The 21720-nt window shown below is 39.9% G+C and overlaps 1 protein-coding gene and 1 long non-coding RNA gene across 9 annotated transcripts in view; one reads left to right on the top strand and one right to left on the bottom strand.

Moving 5' to 3' along the window:
• DDX52 (DExD-box helicase 52) overlaps window positions 1–3434 on the bottom strand; it is a 29937-nt gene extending 26503 nt beyond the window's left edge. For 5 of the 7 annotated variants that reach the window (XR_010152894.1, XR_010152893.1, XM_009432333.5 and 2 more), the window contains exons 1-2: window positions 3273–3411; window positions 2049–2247 (exon numbers count right to left, since the gene is read on the bottom strand). Coding sequence is in view for 4 of the 7 variants with exons in the window: in XM_009432333.5 (XP_009430608.1) it covers window positions 2049–2247; window positions 3273–3359 (286 nt within the window). In the remaining 3 variants the exon portion in view is untranslated. Of the gene's footprint in view, window positions 1–2048; window positions 2248–3272 lie in introns of all 7 variants that reach the window. The other 2 variants (XM_001173155.8, XM_063798666.1) reach the window with 2 other exon arrangements.
• LOC129137519 (uncharacterized) overlaps window positions 1–21720 on the top strand; it is a 78469-nt gene that overhangs the window by 30790 nt on the left and 25959 nt on the right. The window lies entirely within an intron of this gene.

The raw sequence follows: 21720 nt of genomic DNA, 5'->3' as shown, positions 1-21720 counted from the left end.
CAAAGTACTTCCTACTGATGCGGTGTTTCTGGTGGATACATCTATTTGTTAACTCTACAATTCCACTTCTAAGAATTTATGGGACAGATATACTCACATATACATGCAAAGATAAGTAGAATGACACTGCAAAACTACAACAGCAAAAATGTGAAAACAAACTATAATTATCCATCACACAGGAACTTGTTAAATCAATTATGCAATACACACAATGGGATACAATGCTGTGTTAAAATGAACAAGGCAATGTACTTCCTACTGATTCCAAACAACCTCCAAGATACATTGTTTTTATAAAAGGGGAAGGTAGTAGCAGAGGTTCCCAACAGAGTGTATATAAAGTAATCAAAGTATATAAACAAAGTATGAGGAGTATTTGTTTTTTTTTGAGTCAGGCATAAATACATAGGAATAGTGTCCCCAGAAAAATACAAAAGAAATTGATTAACAGTAGCTGCGTGTGGAGAAACAGGGGACTGGAGATAAACAGTAGGAAGGAACTTTACTTTTCATCATTGTATAACTCAAGTGTTTACCAAAAAAAGGTAAATGACTAGGAAACTTAATATTATAGATTAAAAAAATATAAACAGCCCTAGAGTACAGTACAAGAAAAAAAAAAAAAAAAAGGCCAGGCGCGGCGGCTCACACCTTTAATCCCAGCACTTTGGGAGGTCGAGGCGGGCAGATCACGAGGTCAGGAGTTCAAGACCAGCATGACCAACATGGAGAAACCCCGTCTCTACTAAAAAATACAAAAATTAGCCAGGCGTGGTGGGGCACACCTGTCCCAGCTACTCAGGAGCCTGAGGCAGAAGAATCGCTTGAACCTGGGAGGCGGAGGTTGCATTGAGCAGAAAACATGCCATTGCACTCCAGCCTGGGCAACAGAGTGAGACTCTGTCTCAAAAGCAAACAAACAAACAACAAAAAAACAAAAACCTCTGTCAAAATGGGCAAAGAGTAAGAAGAAACAATTCACAAAAGGTGAAATATTAATGTCCAGTAAAGCATACAAAAATATGCTTGACCAGCCAGGTGTGGTGGCTCACGCCTGTAATCCCAGCACTTTGGGAGGCACTTTGGGAGGCGGAGGCAGAGGAGGGTGGATCACGAGGTCAGGAGATCGAGACCATCCTGGCTAACACGGTGAAACCTGGTCTCTACTAAAAATACAAAAAATTAGCCAGGTGTGGTGGCAGGCACCTGTAGTCCCAGCTACTTGGGAGGCTGAGGCAGGAGAATGACGTGAACCCAGGAGGCGGAGCTTGCAGTGAGCCGAGATTGCACCACTGCACCACAGACTGGGCAACAGAGCGAGACTCACCTCAAAAAAAAAAAAAAAAATACTCGACCTCACCAGTTATCAGTAAAATATAAAATTGTTTCGGGCAGGGCGCGGTGGTTCAGGCCTGTAATCCCAAAACTTTGGGAGGCCGAGGCGGGCGGATCACGAGGTCAAGTGATCCAGGCCATCGTGGCCAACATGGTGAAACCCCATCTCTACTAAAAATACAAAAGTTAGCTAGGCGTGGTGACACGCACCTGTAGTCCCAGCTACTCGGGAGGCTGAGGCAGGAGAATAGCTTGAACCCAGGAGGCAGAGGCTGCAGTGAGCCGAGATCACGCCACTGCACTCCAGCCTGGTGACAGAGTGAGACTCTGTCTCAAAAAAAAAAAAAGTTTCATTCATTAGCTTGGCAAAAAAATTAACACCAATAATATTCAGCACTGACAAGGACTTGGGAAGTCATTTTGTAGTATTTTTCAGAGAAAGGGTACATACCCTTTCACCATATGATGCTACTTTTCGGATGGTATTCTGCAGAAATAACAGTACCTGTACAAAAGGATTTATGTATAAATATCTTTACTTAAAATTATCTTTGCTGTAACGATATTTCTAATGACAAATACGTGGAAACAACCTGAGTGCCGTCAGCTGACAAATGATCTTATTGTCTGACTTGTAGCCATAAGCCTGTATTATTTTTATAACTGAAAAAAATTAAAGAGAAAAAACATGACAGAAATCAAACGCTAACCTGAAGTCATCGTCTTCCTTTTTTTCTTGCTCTGCTCCCTCTTCCTTTCAGTTAGGTTCTCTTCTTTTTTCTCTCCATTTTGGGGCTTCTGATGTGTTTGTGATGCTCCACACACACCTGGGACAGACTTCTTGTTTCCAAAAAAGTCCAGTCCCTGAAGCACCTCCGAAGAATCAAAGTCATATTTCCTTTTTCCTATCTAAAACCCAAAAAATTTAAAATGAAACCTACTGACAGAATACCATTGCTTTCATTCAAGCAAGACTGTTCAATGACTCCTCATCTTTTCTACCCTTTCACCAAGTATCTGTCGAGCTAACAGGTGTCTGGACAAATGGAATCTGAAGAGACCTTCTCTGACCTCATAATAGTAACAAATTAATATTAGCAATGAACACATATATGCTTACTAAATGTCAAGCAGATTTCTAAGCATGTTTATACATATTAAATTGCTTCATATTTACAACTCTATAAGGTAAATAGCAGTATTACGAATGAGAAAACCAAGGCATTCGGAAATTAAGTAACTTGAGGTAGGTCTAAAAATGAGTAACTGGCAGACTTAGCATTTAGACCCAGATAATCTGGCTCCAGAGTTCATACTCACCAGTTAGAGAAAGAAGAAACACATGTCACACGCATATACACATCCAAACAACAAAGTAGACATTCAAGATTTTCCAGAATTGGGCCCCAATTGACCTCCCCCGATGTATCACTCACTACTTCTCTAGGTAAGAGCCCCCATTTCTTAATCGCTCTTCTCATTGGTTACTTAAGCCATGGGGTTGAAGCAATAAAAAGAATCACGCCCAGTACAACTATACGCATGCCAAGCCAAACTTGGGGAGACTACAGTAAGAGAATCTGTTTTCTCCATCTTTGGTTGTTTCTGTTTTCGAAATTCCTTTTCTCTAGGTTCGGAGAAAAAGTTCCTTTTGAAAGGAGGATTCCAACTTTGCTTTGAATAAGAGGGAGGAAAGAGGGTTTCCGTGCCAGGCCCAACTAGGTCTACAACAGGATAGTTAAAGAGCTTATTCAAAAGGCTTGAACCGAGCAGCCGTGCAGGCAAGCCGAACACAAAAGGAAGCAAAATACCCCAAGGGTGGGGAGAGCCAGGCCACGGGTGTCCATGTGCGCCGGCCTCCCCCAGCAGCGGGTTCATTCCCGGGCTCCTGCTCCTTCTCAGTTACTCGGCCCTCGGTCCCTTGGGCACAATACCTGGAATCGAGCTGCGTCTGCCGAGAAGCGTCTCGTGTCGAATTTGGCCCCCGCGCCGAGCCGGCGAAAGAGATCGTGGACGTCCATCTTTACCCAGAAAGCTCCACTGTTCTACGGCGCCTGCGCAGACTACTTCCCAGGCCCCGGGCAGCGTCGGAAGAGGGCGTGAGCATAATTGGCTCCTGTAGGCGGAGCCTGGCTGGGTGAGAAACGAGGCTATTTTATTATCGTGTACTCCGTCATTATTTATCTTTTTTTTTTTTTTTGAAACAAGGTCTCTCTCTGTCGCCCAGGCTGGAGCGCAGTGGCGCAATCGCAGCCTCGAACTCCTGGGCTCAAGTGATCCTCCCATCTCGGTCTCCCAAACTGCTGGGACTACAGGCGTGTGTAAATTCTTTTAAAAAATATTTATCAGTATCCTCTTATGTTGGGCACTGTTCTAGACTTTGAGGGATACTATAGTAAACAACATCTTAAGATTCCTCTTCTTACGAAGCTTACATTTTAGTAGGGACAACAGATATTGTTAACAAATAAATAAGCAAAATCTCTGTAAAGTAATAAGTGCTATAAAACAAAAAGGTGTAATTGATAGAGAAAATGATGAGGGAGCTGACTTAGTGAAATTCACTCTGTTGAAGTGATAACTTGAGCTAAGAGGAAGCAACCTGTCCAAGATCTGGGAACAGCATTCCAGATAGGGGAAACACGTGGCTAAAGGGAAAAAAATTGGAACCTTGAGGGAATAGAAAGAATGCCGGTGCGACTAGAGCCAAGTTGCAGTCTGATAGAGTAGTACAGATAAGGTTGGAGGGACAAACAGAAGCCAGATCTCACAGAATCTTGTAACAAGGTCATAGTAAGGAATTTGGACTTCCACCTTGGGAAACTATTTGACAATTTTTATGGAGAGAAGAACATGATTTAGTTTATCACATTTAATTTTTTATATTTATTACATCTGTACGAAATTATTTACTGCTTATTGCCTCTCCCTCTTCTGGAATGTAAGTCCCTGAGCACAGGGATATACTTTGCTTCGCTATATATCCCCAGTTTCTGTGCACTTTGGTGAATGAATGCGTGGATGTTTCATAAAGGATTACACTGGCTATTTGGAGAATGGACCATAGAAAAGCTAAGAGTGGAAACAGGTTAGTCAAAGTAGAATGATGATCATGGCTTGTCTAGGTTGGTATCTGTGCTGAGAGAGATAAATGGATTAGATCTGGCATGTATTTTGGAGGTAGAGCTAAATGTACCTGACGGATTTTATGCAGAGGTGAGAGAAAGGGAGGAATCAAAGATCACTCCTAGTTTTTTGGCTGAGTAGATGGCATGCCATTTACTGAGCTAAGAAAGCCTGAGAGAAGAAGGGCTTTCTGGTACAAGTGAGATACGGAGTATGGAATCAATCGTTATGTTTTGGACGTGTTAAGATGCCTACCTAGTTGACTTTAAGTGGAGACATCCAAGTAGGTAGTTGGTTCTGAATCTGAAGCTCAGGAACAAAAATTAGGGCTAGAGAAATTAATTTGGAAGTCATCAACATATAAATGATACAAAGGAGTTGCACCATATAAGCATTTAACTTATAAAAATTCAGTTATATGTATTTGACCAAAGAGAATGAAACATACTTGAAATTGTATGGGTGAGTCCTTTACAATCAAGGAAAGCAGGTGTGAGGTGAGCATGTGATGGGGGATGTGAATCTGCGGTTTCTCAGATGAATTCAGTCCCTTACTCCCTATTACAGTGGGGGGGGGGGTCTTCCTGTCCCAAGTGTGTCTACTCTTTAAAAATAGGAACTTCCCAAGTACTTCATCTGTTGTTCAATAAAAATAATTTATCTTCAGCCAGGCGCAGTGGCTTATACCTGTAATCCTAGCACTTTGGGAGGCCAAGGTGGGCAGATTACTTCAGCTCAGAAGTTTGAAACCAGCCGGGGCAACATGGCGGAACTCCATCTCTACAAAAAATTAAAACATTAGCTGGGTGTAGTGGCACACACCTATAGTCCCAGCCACTTGGGAGGCTGAGGCAGGAAGATTGCTTGAGCTTGGGAGGTTGAAGCTGCAGTGACTTGTAACGGCACCACTGCACTCCAACCTGGGTGACAGAGTGAGACCTTGTCTCAAAAATAAATAAAATTAATCTATTTCAACATAAGAGGAAAAACTCAATATTAGTGTGTTGATCTTCAGTTTGGCACATAAATATGGCCATAGCCATATATAAAATTAATATGTATGAAATGACAACTACCATACTTTGTGGATGACTTAGGGAATTTAAAAAAAAATTCAACTTTATGAGATTTTTTTTTCTTTATGAGCTGATTTAGAACCTAATCCCTATGTAAGTGGTAACAAACCCATCTCCAAAAGCATGAGCATGAATGTGATCACTTAGAGAAAATGTGTGAATGGAGAAGAGAAGGGGACCCAGGACTGACCCTATGGTACTCTAATGCTTGGAGATGAGGTGGAGGAGGAGACACCTGTAAAACAAGAGTCTGAGAAGAAGCAAGTGAAGTAGAAAGCAAGCAGTGAGGTAGGAAGACCAGGAATTTGGTGTCACCAAAGCCAGACAGAAGTTTTAAGAAGGTAGTGATCAGCTATTTCAAAGGCTGTTGAGAGGCTGAAAACAGAAAAGATCACTGCATTTGGCAACGTGGAGGTCACTAGAGCTCCTGATAATGTCAGTTTCAGGGACACTGGTGAATAGAGATGATTGGTGAAGGTGGTGAAATGGAGATGGATGAAACCACTCTTCCAAAGATTTAGCTGAGCAGGATAGCGGAGAAGTGGGGTGGTAGCTATAGCCAGATGTGGATTCAAAGGAGGGTTTTGCTTTTGGTTTTTGATGTTTTTAAATATGAGTGCTAGGAGATGTTTGTAAATTATATGGGATGACCCAGTGGAAAGGTATAAATTGTTGCTGCAACAGGGAAGGGAGAATTATGGGATGGGGGTGGGATGAAATTTTGTCAGGGTGTGTTGGAGGGCTGAGAAGAGAAGTGGTGTGAAATAATATTCTCTAACAGTGGGAAAATGAACTTGCTGAAGAAAGGCGGTGGTAATACTGGGCAATGAATGCCCATTTGAGGTTCAGGGCAATTAATTTAAAAGGAGACAAATTAGCATGATTCAGCCACTTAAATAAGGGTGTGAAGTGTATAGTGTTAGATTTGGCCAGGGTTAAACTTTTTCCAGGTTAATATCATGGAAGGTTATGGCAGAGTTCTGTCCTCCCGACTCCAACAAGAAAAGCACCTGAGATTGATAGTTCAATAGAAGTTTAGCCACCTAGGACCCAAGAAGGAAGAGGAAGCCACTAGGAATAATACTCTGTGTTATAGTAATAACTCAACTTGCTGCTTTCCGATCAGAGGAAAGAAGAATTATATTGAGTGTTGAATATGTACTATATTATTTACCTTCATAAGCATGGACTTGGAGTTAAATAGGACTGAGTTTAAATTCTCCCAGCCTCTTCACCTATTAGCTGTGATTTGTGATTTGGTCACATTAATCTTTCTGGGACTAATTTCTTTGTTTGTAAAATGAGGATCATGATAGCTACTTTGGAATGGTTCTGAAGATTAAGCTAGGCTCATAGGCAGTGGTGTGTAGTGGAAGGAGTGTAGGTTTGGGGCATCAGAAATACTTAATGTTTGAGTCCAATTGTGTCATTTAGTAATTTGATAATCTTAAATGAGTTATTTCACTGGTCTGTGCCTCAGTTTCCTTGTTGGTAAAATAGCGATTATAGGATTATAATATCTACCTTGAGGTTAGGAGTAGCATAACTTTTCACCACACAGGGCTCAAAATGGTTGAGATGGGTCAGAATGTGTAAAATCCTTATATATATATATATATTTTTTTTTTCTGTAGTTATTGTATAAAGCATTTGGAACAAAATCTCACACATAGTAGGTTCTTAATCAATAGTAGTTCTTTCCCATCTTTCAGTTCTTCCTTCTAGAGCAATAGTTCTTGACCCTAACCACACAATAGAATCTTCTGAAGAACTTATGAAACAAGTGACCAAGTGCAGTGGCTCACACCTATAATCCCAGCACGTTGGGAGGCCAAGGCAGGAGGATTGCTTCAGGCCAGGAATTCAAGACCAGCCTGGGCAACATAGGGAGACCCCATTTCTACCAAACAATTTTTAAAAAATTAGCCAAGTGTGGTGGTGTACCCGTAGTCCCAGCTACTAGGGAGGCTGAGCTGGGAAGATCAATTGAGCCTGGGAGGTCGAGGTTGCAATGAGCCATGGTCACACCACTAGACTCCAGCCTGGGCAACAGAGCAAGACCCTGCCTCAAAACAAACAAACAAAAGAAAACTGATTCCCACCCCCAGAAATTCTGGTTTAATTGTTCTATACTGGTTCCCTAGCCTGTAATTTTTGAAAGCTTCTCAAGTGATTCTAATTGCAGTCAACATTAAGAATCCACCTGCTGGAATTATATTTCTGAAGCCCAAATGTGGACTATGTTGCTTCTCTGCTTAAAAACCTCTCTTGATTCCCCATTGTCTGCTGAATGTAGTCTGAACTATAACTTGTATGTCAGTCCCTAAGCAGTGGTTCTCAACATTTTATCTGCTTCAGCATTCTCAAGAAATATGACTCCCTCCCATAAACAGCTTCAGCTTGGGTTCAACTCTCAGTCCTATCACTTAACCAGCTGTGTGGTTACGTATCCTCTCTAAGCTTTAGTTTTCTCACCTCATTTCAGCTTTGCTTCCAACTCAGAACCTTTGTACTTATTTTTTTTTTCTTCTTGGAATGTCCTCTGTTCCTTTCCTCCATGGATAACTCCTTATGTTCTTCAATACTCAGTTTACATGTCCTCTCCTGAGTGAAACTTACCCTGAATGTCCCCTCCTTGACGTAGTCCATCTTTCTTCGAGTTCTCATGCCACTTCATAAGTACCTCTATTTTAGCTCTTTTCCTATAGCATTGAAATGATATTTCCATGTATGTCCACAGACTTTGAGCTTTTTGAGGGCTGTTCCTACATCTCATTTATCTTCATATTGTTTGCTTCTCATGGAGTGTTTCACAGTAAGTGGTCAGTAATCTTGTCGAATTAATGAAGTGAAATGAAATAGACAAAGATCCCTGAAACTGCCAACCTCAATGAATTTTGGAATGGACCTTATGTTTTTTGCTTGGTGCTTTGTGATAAATTTTAGATGAATGAATGAAAGAAGACAAATAGAAACTGTTAGACTTAGACCATTTCATACCCTCACAATGTCCAGCTGACTCATTAAAGGACCATTTCCTCCTGGGGAAAAAACGAAACAAAACAACTTAGAAGCATTGTCAACAAAAGTGGTGAGGAAACTGAATCATGGTTTTGTATAACTGGAATTTCTCTAAAAACCAGTACGGTCTGACTGGTAGACACACATGGTTTCTCAGCTGTAGCAAGTGAGAACACAAAGTCTGTATAACACTGCAGTGGAAAAGCTATTTGGGATAACTTGTTGTGAATAGAGTGATCACTCTATGTCCTAAGAGTATGTTTTTGAAAACTTTTTCTCCACTCCTTGATTATCATTCAACAAACTTGGTGGTGGTTGTTTTTACAGTGTTTCTGGCATGGACTAGGGCTTAGGGATCCAAAAATGAACTAGACACAGTCCTTGGTCTCAAGTAGCTTTGAGTTTGCAAGGGACAGAGAACTGTTTGCAAACAGAGCAAGGAAATTCTCTAGGCACTGCAGTATAAGTGTAGGAAGTGAGGGAGTAAGGGTGGCAGGATGGAGTGGGCTTTGTGGAAAGTTAGAAAAGACTTTATAGAGAAGACAAAGCTGGCATAGCCTTAACAAATAAAGTGTTGACCAACTAGAAAACACAGGTAAAAGTATTTAAGTAGAGAGGAGAGCAGCGCAACAAATGTAAAGAGGGATGAAACACGCTGTTGTGTTTGGGGAACTACTAGTGGCTCAACAAAGCTGGAAGTGGATGCTGCAGCAAGAATTGGAGCTGGACAGGTAGATAGGGACCAGCTTGTGACGGGCCTTTTGTATACACTGAGGACTTTGAACCTGATCTTGTAGGCACTGAGAGCCATTAGAGGATGTTAAGCCACTGATATAAACAGTTTTTAATTTAATATTTATTTATTTAGAGACAGGGTCTCACCCTGTCATCCAGGCTGCAGTGCAGTGGTGCAATCGTAGCTCACTGCAGCCTTGCCCTCCCCAGGCTCAGGTGATCCTCCCACCTCAGCCTCCCTAGTAGCTGGGACTACAGGCATGCACCACCATGCCCAGCTAATTTTTACATTTTTTTTGTAGGGATGGGGTTTCGCCATGTTGCCTAGGCTGGTCTTGAACTCCTGGGCTCAAGCAATCCACCTGCCTCGGCCTCCCAACATGCTGGGATGACAGGCATGAGCCACTGTGCCTGGCAGCTTTTAATTTTAAAACATCACTTTAGCAGCAACACAGAAGAGAGGCAAGTTGGAGTCAGGGAGACCGGGACAATATTGAAATAGCAGTCTAGTGAGGAAAGAAAGCAGTGGCTGTAGGAAGGAAGAGGAGAAAGGAGCGGATCTAAAGGACATTAAGGAGGTAAAGTGACTGGATGCGGGAGGGTAGCAGGAGAGGGAGAAACTTAAAATAACTCCTGGGTCTCAAACTTAGGTGACTGAGTAGGGGTGAGCCTTTTCACGGAAAGGGGGAATACTGAAGGGCTAGGTTTGTGTGAGGACTATATATTCATAGTAAGTTTAATTCTGAATACGTTGAGTTTGAGATTTTTGTGGGACATTTGAATGAAGTTTCTAATGGTTATTTGAAAGTAGGAATTATATTTCTTTGCAACGGGAGCTAGGAACTTTTGAACTGTAACTTCAGGATCTTAATTTAAAAGTGAGTTGAGGAGAGGGTGATTGGCTATGGATAACATCCGGAAGCCATTCCCACAGTGAGACAAAAACCTTGCTTTCCCCGAGGCTGAGTTTCCAGCTTCAAATTCTCAAGATTTACCAGTAGTCTAGTACTTTAGAAATCCAAATCAAGTACTCAAGAAATCCAAATTCTTACAGTTTTTTTTTTGTTTGTTTTTGTTTTTTTTTTTTTTTTTTTTTGCCACCAATAGTCAACAGAGTGTACTTTTAGGCTACAATGCAATGTAAGTGTAACTACTCAAATATTCTTTTAATTAGGACAGAATTGAAGTAAATAGCGCAAGGACCAATGCTGACCTCACGGTGGCACTCCAGACTTCGAATAAAGGGCTCTCTGGACTCATCTTATTTGACCTCCAAATGGACAGTCCACATTGAAGTGAAGAGTTGACATGAACTCTGGGCCCATAGACCCCACAGTTTAATTTCCTGAAGAGAATCTACCAAGGACTTTGCTTTTCTGTTTTTAAATCAGCTCTGACGTAAGGCTGGATCAATAGAATAGGTGTCAAGTATGCCAGAATGTCTCCATCCGTAAAAAATTTCATCAGGGTTCAAAAGTAACCAAAATAATTTCACCATTATTATTTATTAATAGATACCATTTATTGAATGCCTGCTATGTGCCACATTGGGTTCAGGGTACTTTTCATATTATATGAGCTCATTGAACTCACAACAGCTCTATGAGGTTGATACTACAGTGTTCTCATTTTTCTGAGAAGAAACTAGGGCTCAGAGACATTAAGTAGCTTGCCTCTCACATCATATAGGTAGTAAGTGGCCATACTGGGTTTTGAACCCAATCTGTGTGATCCCCAAGCTTGCGCTCTTTAAACAAGGCTGCATTGCCTCATATTATTGATGCCAAGATAAAAGCAGCAATTAATGAAACTTGGTTTTCTTCAGGTATAGACTGTTTGGCATGAGGTGGTTTAAATAATATCATATTTAAGGAGATCTAATGCGGGCCCCTATTGTGAATTTGTGTCCTCTTCATGAAACTCTTTGCCACATATGAGAAACAGGATATTTACATAGTCACAAAGTGTGTCCCACAAGGTATTGATTAGTTACAAAGAGAAAAATTGAAAATTTACAGTGGAGCAACCTGGAAGATACCATGTGAATGAAATGGTCACAGTATAAATGGTAACATAAAAGTGGTAAAATATCAATATGTACACCATGGTCATATTCTTTTGCTTTTATTGTGGAAGAGACAAAGGGACAAGGGAGGATTTGCTGACACTGGTCAGGACTGGAGTAGAGGACTACTTCCTATCTTTGATCTCCATCTGTGAAAGCCCAGATCGCACAAAGATTTCCAAATGAAATATTTACGTTTCTAAGGGGTAGAGAATTATTCATGAATCCTAGACAGTATACAAGGGAAGGCTCCCAAAAGAAAGATACAAATAATAAAATTCTAGAATAATGTTATAGTACTGATTGTAGGCTATGGGGAGTGGGAGTTGGTTGTCCTACTAATAAAATGCTTAATCAAGAGTGTATGATTTGTAAATCATATTTGTTAAGCATTTTTTAATGCCTTACCGACTTCAAAGCCCTAAAACTTTTCTGCATCTCTAGGGGTTAATATCAGCATTTTGTATATTCTCAGCTTAAGATAATTACCAATCTGCCTATTTTTTAAAAGAACTGTCTTTTAGTGAGAAGGATAAGATGTCTGGAGAAGCTTTTTGTTCAACATGTCAGTATTTGCATGATTTACAGTGTAATTAACCAGGCCCTGTAGCACAGGCAGACCCGCTCCCTTCACTATTTATCATGTTTCCAGCAACTTCAGATCATCAACTCTGCTGGGAGGAAATACGTCCTTCTTAGAGATGTGAAAATATATCCCCAACCATTCCCACAGGCAGAATGTGATCTATCCTTATGTATCTATTATTTCTCATATCTAAGGGCTCTTCCCCCTACCCCATTATTTTTATACAGCATTACTCTCAGAACTAAACTAGTTAAATAAATATAAGGCCGGGCACGGTACCTCACACCTGTAATCCCAGCACTTGACGAGAGTCTGAGGCGAGTGGATCGCTTTGAGCTCAGGAGTTTGAGACCAGCCTGGGCAAGATGACAAAACCCTGTCTCTACTAAAAATCCAAAAATTAGCCAGGTGTTTTGACGCGTGCCTGTAATCCCAGCTACTCGGGAGGCTGAGGCAGGAGAATTGCTTGACCCCGGGAGGTGGGGATTGCAGTGAGCTGAGATTGTGCCACTGCACTCCAGCCTGGGTGACAGAGCAACACTCTGTCTCAAAAATAAAAAATAATAAATAAAGAAATACAAAATCTAATACTACTTAGGAATAATTTTGTTATTCAATTGCTTATAGTCACCAGCACATATTCGTTAAGGTATAATTGTGCTGTGTAAAAGACAAAGTCTGGTGACTCAAAATCTAAAACAAAACACCTATACAGACAAATAATATTATTACAAAACTGCTTTAAATCTCTATATTAAAACATTATAGGTTTCAAAAAAACTTCAAATGTGTTTACTTTTGGCCCAGTAATCATTTTAAGAATTTATCCTGAATATACACCTACGGCAATATGAAAATACATACGCACAAGTTTATGTATTGCAGCATTGTTTGTATTTGGGAAATAATTGAGAAAATCTAAATTCCCATATGGTTCTCTAGCAAGCAGACTCAGAAAAAAATAGTCTCCTGTGGAGGAGAGTGGTTGAATAAACTACAGTACAAGTACGTAATAGAGTACTATAAATCTATAAAAAAGAATGAGGGGCCAGGTGCAGTGGCTCACGCCTGTAATCCCAGCAATGTGGAAGGCTGAGGCAGGTGGATCACCTGAGGTCAGGAGTTCGAGACCAGCCTGGTTAACATGGTGAAACCTCATCTCTACTAAAAATACAAAAATTAGCTAGGCATGGTGGTGCATGCCTGTAATCCCAGCTACTTGGGAGGCTGAGGCAGGAGAATTGCTTGAACCCAGGAGGCAGAGGTTGCATAGCTGAGATTGCACCACTGCACTCCAACCTGGGCGACAGAGCAAGACTCTGTCTCAAAAAAAAAAAAAAAAAAAAATGAGGAAGATGTCTGTGAACCGATATAGAATGATTTCTAGGATATATTATTTAGTGAAAAAGGTAGAGTACAAAACAGTATCTATAGTATGCTACTTTTTGTGTAAAAAAAAAAAAAAAAGGAGTGAGAAAACATACATGTGTCTGCTTTTTTGACCAAAAAAGAAAACTGGGAAGGATAAATTAGAAAGTAATGAGATTGGTTACCTACAGGAAGTGGGTGGAAATGAGGAGGAAAGGGTGAGGAGGCTGGGGACTGAGTGGAGGGGTTGGGGACTGACAGTTTTCTTGAATATTTCTTTTTGTATGGGTCTACTTTTGGAACCATGTTAATGTTCATATACTAAAACGCACATACACACACACACACAAATGGGGAGGGAAATCCTAAAATGGAATACAAACAAATCAACCTAACAGTTTCAAGTGAATAATATAATCACCCTGAAGAGCGGGTATGTTGGTGGGGGGACTAACCCAATCCAAGCAACTGTAGAATATATATATATATTTTTTTTTACTATGTACTCTCAGACTAAAGACTAAATGAACTGCAAATGAATGTTAAATTTTAGTTACTTTTTTTTTTTGCACTGGAGGGTGTCTTTTGGTAGCAGTTCTAAAACTACTTCTGTGTATTCTGGAATTGGGCAAATAAGTACATTTATTATAGATAATGGAATTCATTTTCCTCACAGAGAGAAGAGAGTTACAAATTAGAACGGGACAAAAGTAGAATGAATCGTATAGTGTTGGATTAGACTTGGAATGAGTATAAAACTCATGTTTTTTAAGAAACGTATGAGAATGTTTTTATTGTGTACATATAATCATATATATATATATGCATGTATATATTCCCTGGCTCTATTCACTGAGAAATCCCAGAGACAATGACACCCCAAGAGCAATCAGCACACCTGTCACTTAAATCATGATTTCTAATTTTGTTCACTATTTAAAGGAACTAGAGCTCCTTGAGGATTTGGCCAATTCCAGGGAGGCTAGGGCTGGGGACGTACAAGATGAGCCTTGCACATTTTATTAAGCTAGTAAGTTAGAAAGTACTTTAAAAATATAGGATCAGGCATCTCAAAATGTCCAAGAGTTATCCTGAAGGGATAGCTGCTGGCCAAATCTGGAAGAATTAAGCATAAAAATAAATAATGATAGTAATATATTATAACTCATTGAATAACATATGTGGGCATATAAATAAGAGTAAATAAATGTGGGAGAAGGAAAAGTGAGTCCTTATTGTAGAATATCAACTAATAAATGTAGAAGGAATAATGGAATTAGGAAATCACTATCTAGCAACCATCGTGGTAATAATTGAATCATCGATGGATAGGAAAACTAGCAGGTAAAGTTTGGTTGAGAAATGGGATATTTACATAGTCACAAAGTATGTCCCCCCCACAAGATATGTATTAATTATAAAGGAAAAATTATAAATTTAGAGTGGAGAAATATGTCAGATACTATGTTAGTGAAATGACCAAAATGATAAAGCAAACGTGGTAAAATAGCAACATTTAGGAAATTGGGTGAAGAATATACAGGAATTTTTTTGTACAATTTCTATACCTTTTCTGTAAGTCTGAAATTAAGAAATAGAAAGAGATAAGTAAAACACTTTTAAGGATTACTAAGCTATAGGAAGATAAAGGCTGTAATCAATGTGTAGCAAGTAAATTCTGCTCACCTTCCTAGCAGAACAGCTTATAGAAGGTCTTAGTTGGGGTGTGGGGAGTGAGAAGAGGGCAAATACCTTATTAGATGCTTCTTTAAACACAATTTTTATTGTATTTTTTGAGCTAGGGTCTTGCTCTGTTGCCAGGCTGGAGTACAATGTTACAATCAGAGCTCACTGCAGCCTCGACCTCTTCGGTGCAGGCAATCCTGCTACCTCAGCCTACCAAGTAGCTTGGACTGTCATCACCCACCACTACACCTGGCTAATTACTTTTATTTTTATTTTGTAGAGATGGTGTCTCGCTATGTTGCCCAGGCTGGTCTTGAACTCCTGGCCTCAAGCAGTCTTCCCACCTCGACCTCCCAAAATGCTGGGATTACAAGTGTGAGCCACCACCCTTGGCATGAACACAATTTTTTAAAATTGTTTTTTCAAACGAAAGACTTTTGAAGTTTTTTTTTTACACTCTGTAATAGAAATTCTGGGTTTCTAGTTTTTAAAAAAAATAGAATGAAAATTTTAATCCCAGAAGACCTAAAAATTTAAGAAAGCAAAAAATAAAGAAATAGAGTAATTTCTGTTCTCTTCCCAGATAGTAAATTTAAATAAAAACTTCTGATTATGGCTGGGCACCGTGGCTCACGCCTGTAATCCCAGCATTTCGGGAGGCTGAGGTGGTTGGATCACAAGGTCAGGAGATCGAGACCATCCTGGCTAACACGGTGAAACCCCATCTCTACTAAAAATACAAAAAATTAGCCAGGCATGGTGGTGGGCGCCTGTAGTCCCAGCTACTCTGGAGGCTGAGGCAGGAGAATGGCGTGAACCCGGGAGGCGGAGCTTGCAGTGAGCCGAGATAGCACCACTGCACTCCAGCCTGGGTGACAGAGGGAGATTCTGTCTCAAAAAACAAAACAAAACAAAAACAACTTCTGATTATGTTGGCAGTTATAAAGTTTTAATGTTACTGATACAGATGTACTTCAAAACTCTTTTATCGATCACATAGAAGTGGGTGTAAGATCATTGACGAGAACTGTCCTAGGTAATGAAGTGGTAATATTACTACTACTACAAGGTGCCTATACTATTCCAAATACTTTTTGTAAATTAACTCATTCAATCTCACTGCAACCCTATGTTGTAAATACTATTATTAGACTCATTTTATACTTGAAAAAACCAAGGTTCCCAAACTTTCTTGATAACTGTGCTCCTAGAATCTCAGTAATTTTTTCACAACTCAGGCTCAAATAAATACTTAATAATTCCATTTATTAAGTTAAGCCCAAATATCTTAATATATATTTATGATTTTACAACTTAGTAGCCATTTGAAAAAATAATACATATAAAACATTTTTTATTTTTTTGAGAGAGTCTCACTCTGTTGCCCAGGTTGAAATGTGGTGACATGATTGCGGCTCAGTGCAACCTCTGCCTCCCAGGTTCAATCAATTCTCATGCATCAGCCTCCCAAGTAGCTAGGATTACAGGCGTGCACCAACATACCCAGGTAATTTTTGAATTTTTAGTAGAGACGGGGTTTTGCTGTGTTGGCCAGGCTGATCTCAAACTCCTGGTCTCTAGTGATGCTCCTGCCTCGGCCTCCCAAAAAGCTGGGATTAAAGGTGCGATCCACCGCCCCGGGCCATACATATAAATTTAAAGAAAAAAATTGTATTTCATTTAAAAATAATTACACTTACTTGCTAATGAGAGTTGCAAAAAAAAAAAATTACCCAGACACTAAAAGCACAGTAATCAATAAAGTTTGGGAACCTTGGTTTTTTCAACTATAAAATGAGTCTAATAATCGTATCTATAATGTAGGCCAGGTGTGGTGGCTCACGCCTGTTAGCACTTTGGGAGGTTGAGGCGGGCAGATCACCTGAGGTCAGGAGTTTGAGACAAGCCTGCCCAACATGGTGAAACCCCATCTCTACTAAAAATACAAAAATTAGCTGGGCGTGGTGGTGGGTGCCTGTAATCTCAGCTACTCGGGAGGCTGAGGCAGGAGCATTGCTTGAACCCAGGAAGCAGAGGTAGCAGTGAGCCAAGATCGTGCCACTGCACTCCAGCCTGGGTGACAGAGTGAGTGAGACTCCCTCTCTCAAAATAAATAAATAAATAAATAAAAATAAATAAAAGACTCTATAACATAAGGTTGCAGTACAAGCTTATTGGATGCTGCACATCTTCTCAAACCTTGGGCTCAGATTGGACACTGCCACACTCATTTCCTGATTCACGTTGATATTCACATAGTACTTGTTTTTCATCCCAGCAACCACAGAAAACTCAGCTTTGCAATGATCTGACATTACCAAAAGGGTACTATTTGAATGTTGAAACCATGGCTGTCTCATACTAGTAGTTCATGTGATTTTCAACAGACATTGAGTATCACTGTGTTGTCCATGAACATTTGAAATATTCTGTGTTGCTCTATGGACTTGCTGCTGTTCCAAGCTGGAGTTCCTTGGGACACAGTTTGGGAACTGTGGTTCTACCACAGCATTGTTTTTTCAGTTTTGGGGACAAAATTCTTGGGAAGGTCATATGTGGTGGTTCACGCCTGTAATCCTAGCACTTTGGGAGGCCGAGGCAGGAGGATTGCTTGAGCCCAGGAGTTCAAGACCAGCCTGGGCAACATATCAAGACCTTGTCTCTACAGAAAATTAAAAAATTAGCTGGGGATAGTGGTATGTGCCCATATTCCCAGCTACTTAGGAGGTTGAGGTAGGAGGATCACTTGAGCCCAGGAGTTTGAGGCTACCGTGAGCTATGATTGTGCCACTGCACTCCAGCCTGGTTGACAGAGCAAGACTTTGCCTCAAAAAAAAAAAAATTCTTTGGGAAAAATAGAAATCAGATTGTGATTTTTAATATTACTTATTAGTGTGAATATTAACAAATTGTATAAAAAATTAATATCTTAAAAATCTTGCTCTTCATTTAAATTCATGTCTTTTTTGTTTTATCTAATTGCTTTTGGATAGACTTTTATAGACAATTAAACAGAAACAGGCTCATTTGGAATGAATAATAAATTGTTAACATCATATAGGTCAAAGGTAACTGCTTGCATTCAAGGAGTGGGAAGCAAGGACAGTACATAATAAATGTTTCAGCTGATAATATATGTAATAAAAATATTTTATACCACCAAATACATAGGGTGAACTCAAGGAACTTCGTAAGTTTAGTTGAACCTCTCTCTCTTTTTTTTTTTTTTTTTTTGAGACAGAGTCTTGCTGAGTCTCCCAGGCTGCAGTGCAGTGGCGCAATCTTGGTTCACTGCATCCTCCGCCTCCTGGGTTCAAGCAATTCTCCTGCCTCAGCCTCCCAAGTAGCTGAGACTACAGGCGCACACCACCATGCCCAGCTAATTTTTTCTATTTTAGTAGAGATGGGGTTTCACAATGTTGCCCAGGCTGGTCACGAACTCCTGAGCTCAGGCAATCCGCCTGCCTCGGCCTCCAAAGTGCTGGGATTACAGGCATGAGCCACCATGCCTGGCCTAGTTGAACCTCTCTTTTAAGCAAATTTATTACTTGAAATTTTGAATGTTCTAAACTAGTATACAAGGGGCTTGATTATTTTTACAAAAGAATATTATGTGAGTTTCTTTGATACTTAAAAAAATTTTTTTTAATTTTAAAATAGAGATGGGGTCTGACTGTGTTGCCCAGGCTGGTCTCGAATTCCTGACCTCAAGCAGTCCTCCTGCTTCAGCCTCCCAAAATGCTGAGATTACAGGCATGAGCCACCACACCCAGCAGCTTTGATGCATTTAAATTATGATGTGGTTCACTGAAATTGAGATGTGTGCCCTACTTTAAAAAAATTACTGAAATTGAGATAGATGCCCAACTTTTTAGAAAATAGGTTTTATTTCTTTATTAACAAAAATGTTTTAGACCCGCGGTTTTGCTGTTTCCCAGGCTGGACCGAAACTCCTGGTGTCAAGTAATCCTCCTGCCTCAACCTCTCTAGTAGCTGGGATTATAGGTCTGTGCCACCATGACCAGCTGCCCAGCTTTTAAAAATACACATTATTTTGTAAAATGCCTCACTGTGTTCTGTTGCATTTTGAGTTTTCTGTCTTTTAGAAGTATGGGAAGCAAAACATTCTTCTACTATATATAAAGGAAAAATGAGGCACAGAGAAAAGCAGTGAGTTTATTTAGCATCGCATAGTAGGAAATTAAAAGGCACCAGCTACTCATCTTTATTATAAAATATCATGCAATTAGTATCTAACAGCCATTATTTTCATAATAAAGTGATGCTATATAAAATCAATAAATAAAAGTACCCATTTCTGCACGATCTTGTATTAGAATTAACATATGTGATTTTTTTAGCCCAAGAATTTGTCTCAGTTCTATTGATTGTACTGACACAATCAAGATAATGGCAGCATATATCATATCCCATGAGTGATATGATTGAAATAAGCTTAATGACAGATGGAAGAAATGCTTGCTTCTGTTTCACTCCTATAGTCATGATAAGGGGTTTCATTTGATTAGGGTAACACCAGCTTGCATTAATGGCATGAAGAATCAGAAAGTTTCATTTTACTTTGCCATCATCATTTTGATAGCAGATTGACTCAATAAAGCTGGGGTTCCCAGAGCATTAAGTAAAATATCTCTGAGGCATCTTTGCAAAGTTATTCTGTAGCCTAGGCTGAAATACTGTGGTTATATCTTCCTTGGGGCTTCTAGTATTTTAATTATGGAGCAATTACAGAGCATTGCCTTCTTTCTTTTCACTGCTCCAGCTGAGTACCTGGGATTCTCTAAGGTAAAAGCAAAGGCCTTTCCCTGGGTCCTTGGGAAAAGCAGGGAAATCTAAGACAATCCAGATGGATCGCGGGTCTTTTTAAACACTTTTTTAGAGATGGCATCTTGAATAATTGTCTTCAGGGCGGTGAGCCATAGTTCACCAACCAAAGTTTCATTTAAATATCATGATGAATTGGCTGCGAAAAGAGGATGGGGAGGAATGTGAAGGGATTTGTATAACAAAGAACCATAAATCATCTCCGGTACAGTGGATCCCCTATCACTCAGCCTATGGGCTCGTCAGAGGAACTGCAGGGAGAAAGATGAGAGGGAAAAGGGTCTTCCAGCTTGGGGGGCTACAGCATCCCCCAAGTTAGCAAGGTCCCAAACCAAGTCTTTCCTGAAGTATCATTCACTTCTTCATCTTGGAAATATCTGTCAAGTGCCTACTATGTGCAAGGCACTATTCTAGTTGCCATTAGACTGGGAAAGTGTAAGGGTGCATGGTAGTACTACTAAGATGAGTAGGATACAGTCCCTGCTTTACTATTTATGAGGCATTTTTATGGCAAGGCCTAGCTTCTTTGGCATTAACATTAGTACACAATTAGGGTGTGCCTAACTTTTTTAAACAGATGTATTTCTGAGCCTTTCTGGCATTAAAGTGAATGTCTATCAAGTGAATCTCTACATTCTTCATAAATCTGTCCCTGTTACCCTCAGTTGGAATTAATTTTTCTCCATCCCTGTGTTCCCATAGCCTTCTCTGTATATATACTCCATCTTCCTCAGTAGGCCTATTTGAGGCAATTGTCACGGAGTGGAAAGTGGAAAGAGCATGGGCTCTGCAGCCACACGGGCTCAAATTAGAATTCCAGCTCTACCACTTAGTAGTTGTGTGTGATCTGGGTTAGTTTCTTTTTTTAAAAAAAATTTATTTCCATAGGTTTTTGGAGAATGTGGTTTTTGGTTACACAAGTAAGTTGTTTAGTGGTGATTTGTGAGATTTTGGTGCACCCATCACCAAAGCAGTGTACACTGAACCTGATTTGTAGTCTTTATCCCTCACCACTTCCCACCCCTTCCCCCTAAGTCCTCAAAGTCATTCTTATGCCTTTGCATCCTCATAGTTTAGCTCTCACTTATAAGTGAGAATATGTGATGTCTGGTTTTCCATTCTTGAGTTACTTCACTTAGAATTATAGTCTCCAGTCCCATCCAGGTTGCTGCGAATGCTGTTAATTCATTCCTTTTTATGACTGAGTAGTATTTCATCGTCTATGTATACCGCAGTTTCTTTATCCACTCGTTGATTGATGAGCATTTGGGTTGGTTCCACATTTTTGCAATTGCAAATTGTGCTGCTAAAAACATGCATGTGGAAGTATCTTTTTCATATAATGACTCCTTTTCCTCTGATCTGGGTTAGTTTCTTAACCTCTCTAAGCCCCCAGTTTCCTCCTCTGTGGCATGGGGATACTAGTTCCCATTTTGGGGGACTTCATAAGTATTAAATGAAGTAAAGAATTCAGCATTTAGAAAAAATGCCTGGACTATAATAAGCATTCAGTTGTTAATCATTGCTAGTAGGTATTTTATAGATGATCATCTTACAGGCAAGGAAACCAAAGCTCATAAAGGTTAAATAACTTAAGTACTGTACTTTGTAATTTGGAGGAAGTATAACATTGGATTTAAGAACTTTGGAGCCATGTTACCTTGTTCACCCTCCTTTTCTGCCATTTACTGTTTATACAGCCCTGAGCCAATAATTTAATTACTCTTGGCTTTCATTTCTTTATTCATAAAATAAGGATGATGACTGATCATCTCTCACTCACTGCTTATTATGAGGATGAAAGGAGATGATATGTGTAAAGTGCTTGGCATCTAGCATGCAGTCAGACAATAGAAGCTGCTATTATTAGCAGA

Source organism: Pan troglodytes, chromosome 19 (assembly GCF_028858775.2).
Source record: "Pan troglodytes isolate AG18354 chromosome 19, NHGRI_mPanTro3-v2.0_pri, whole genome shotgun sequence".
Classification (NCBI taxonomy): Eukaryota; Metazoa; Chordata; class Mammalia; order Primates; family Hominidae; genus Pan; species Pan troglodytes.
This window is presented reverse-complemented; position numbering and strand designations above follow the sequence as displayed.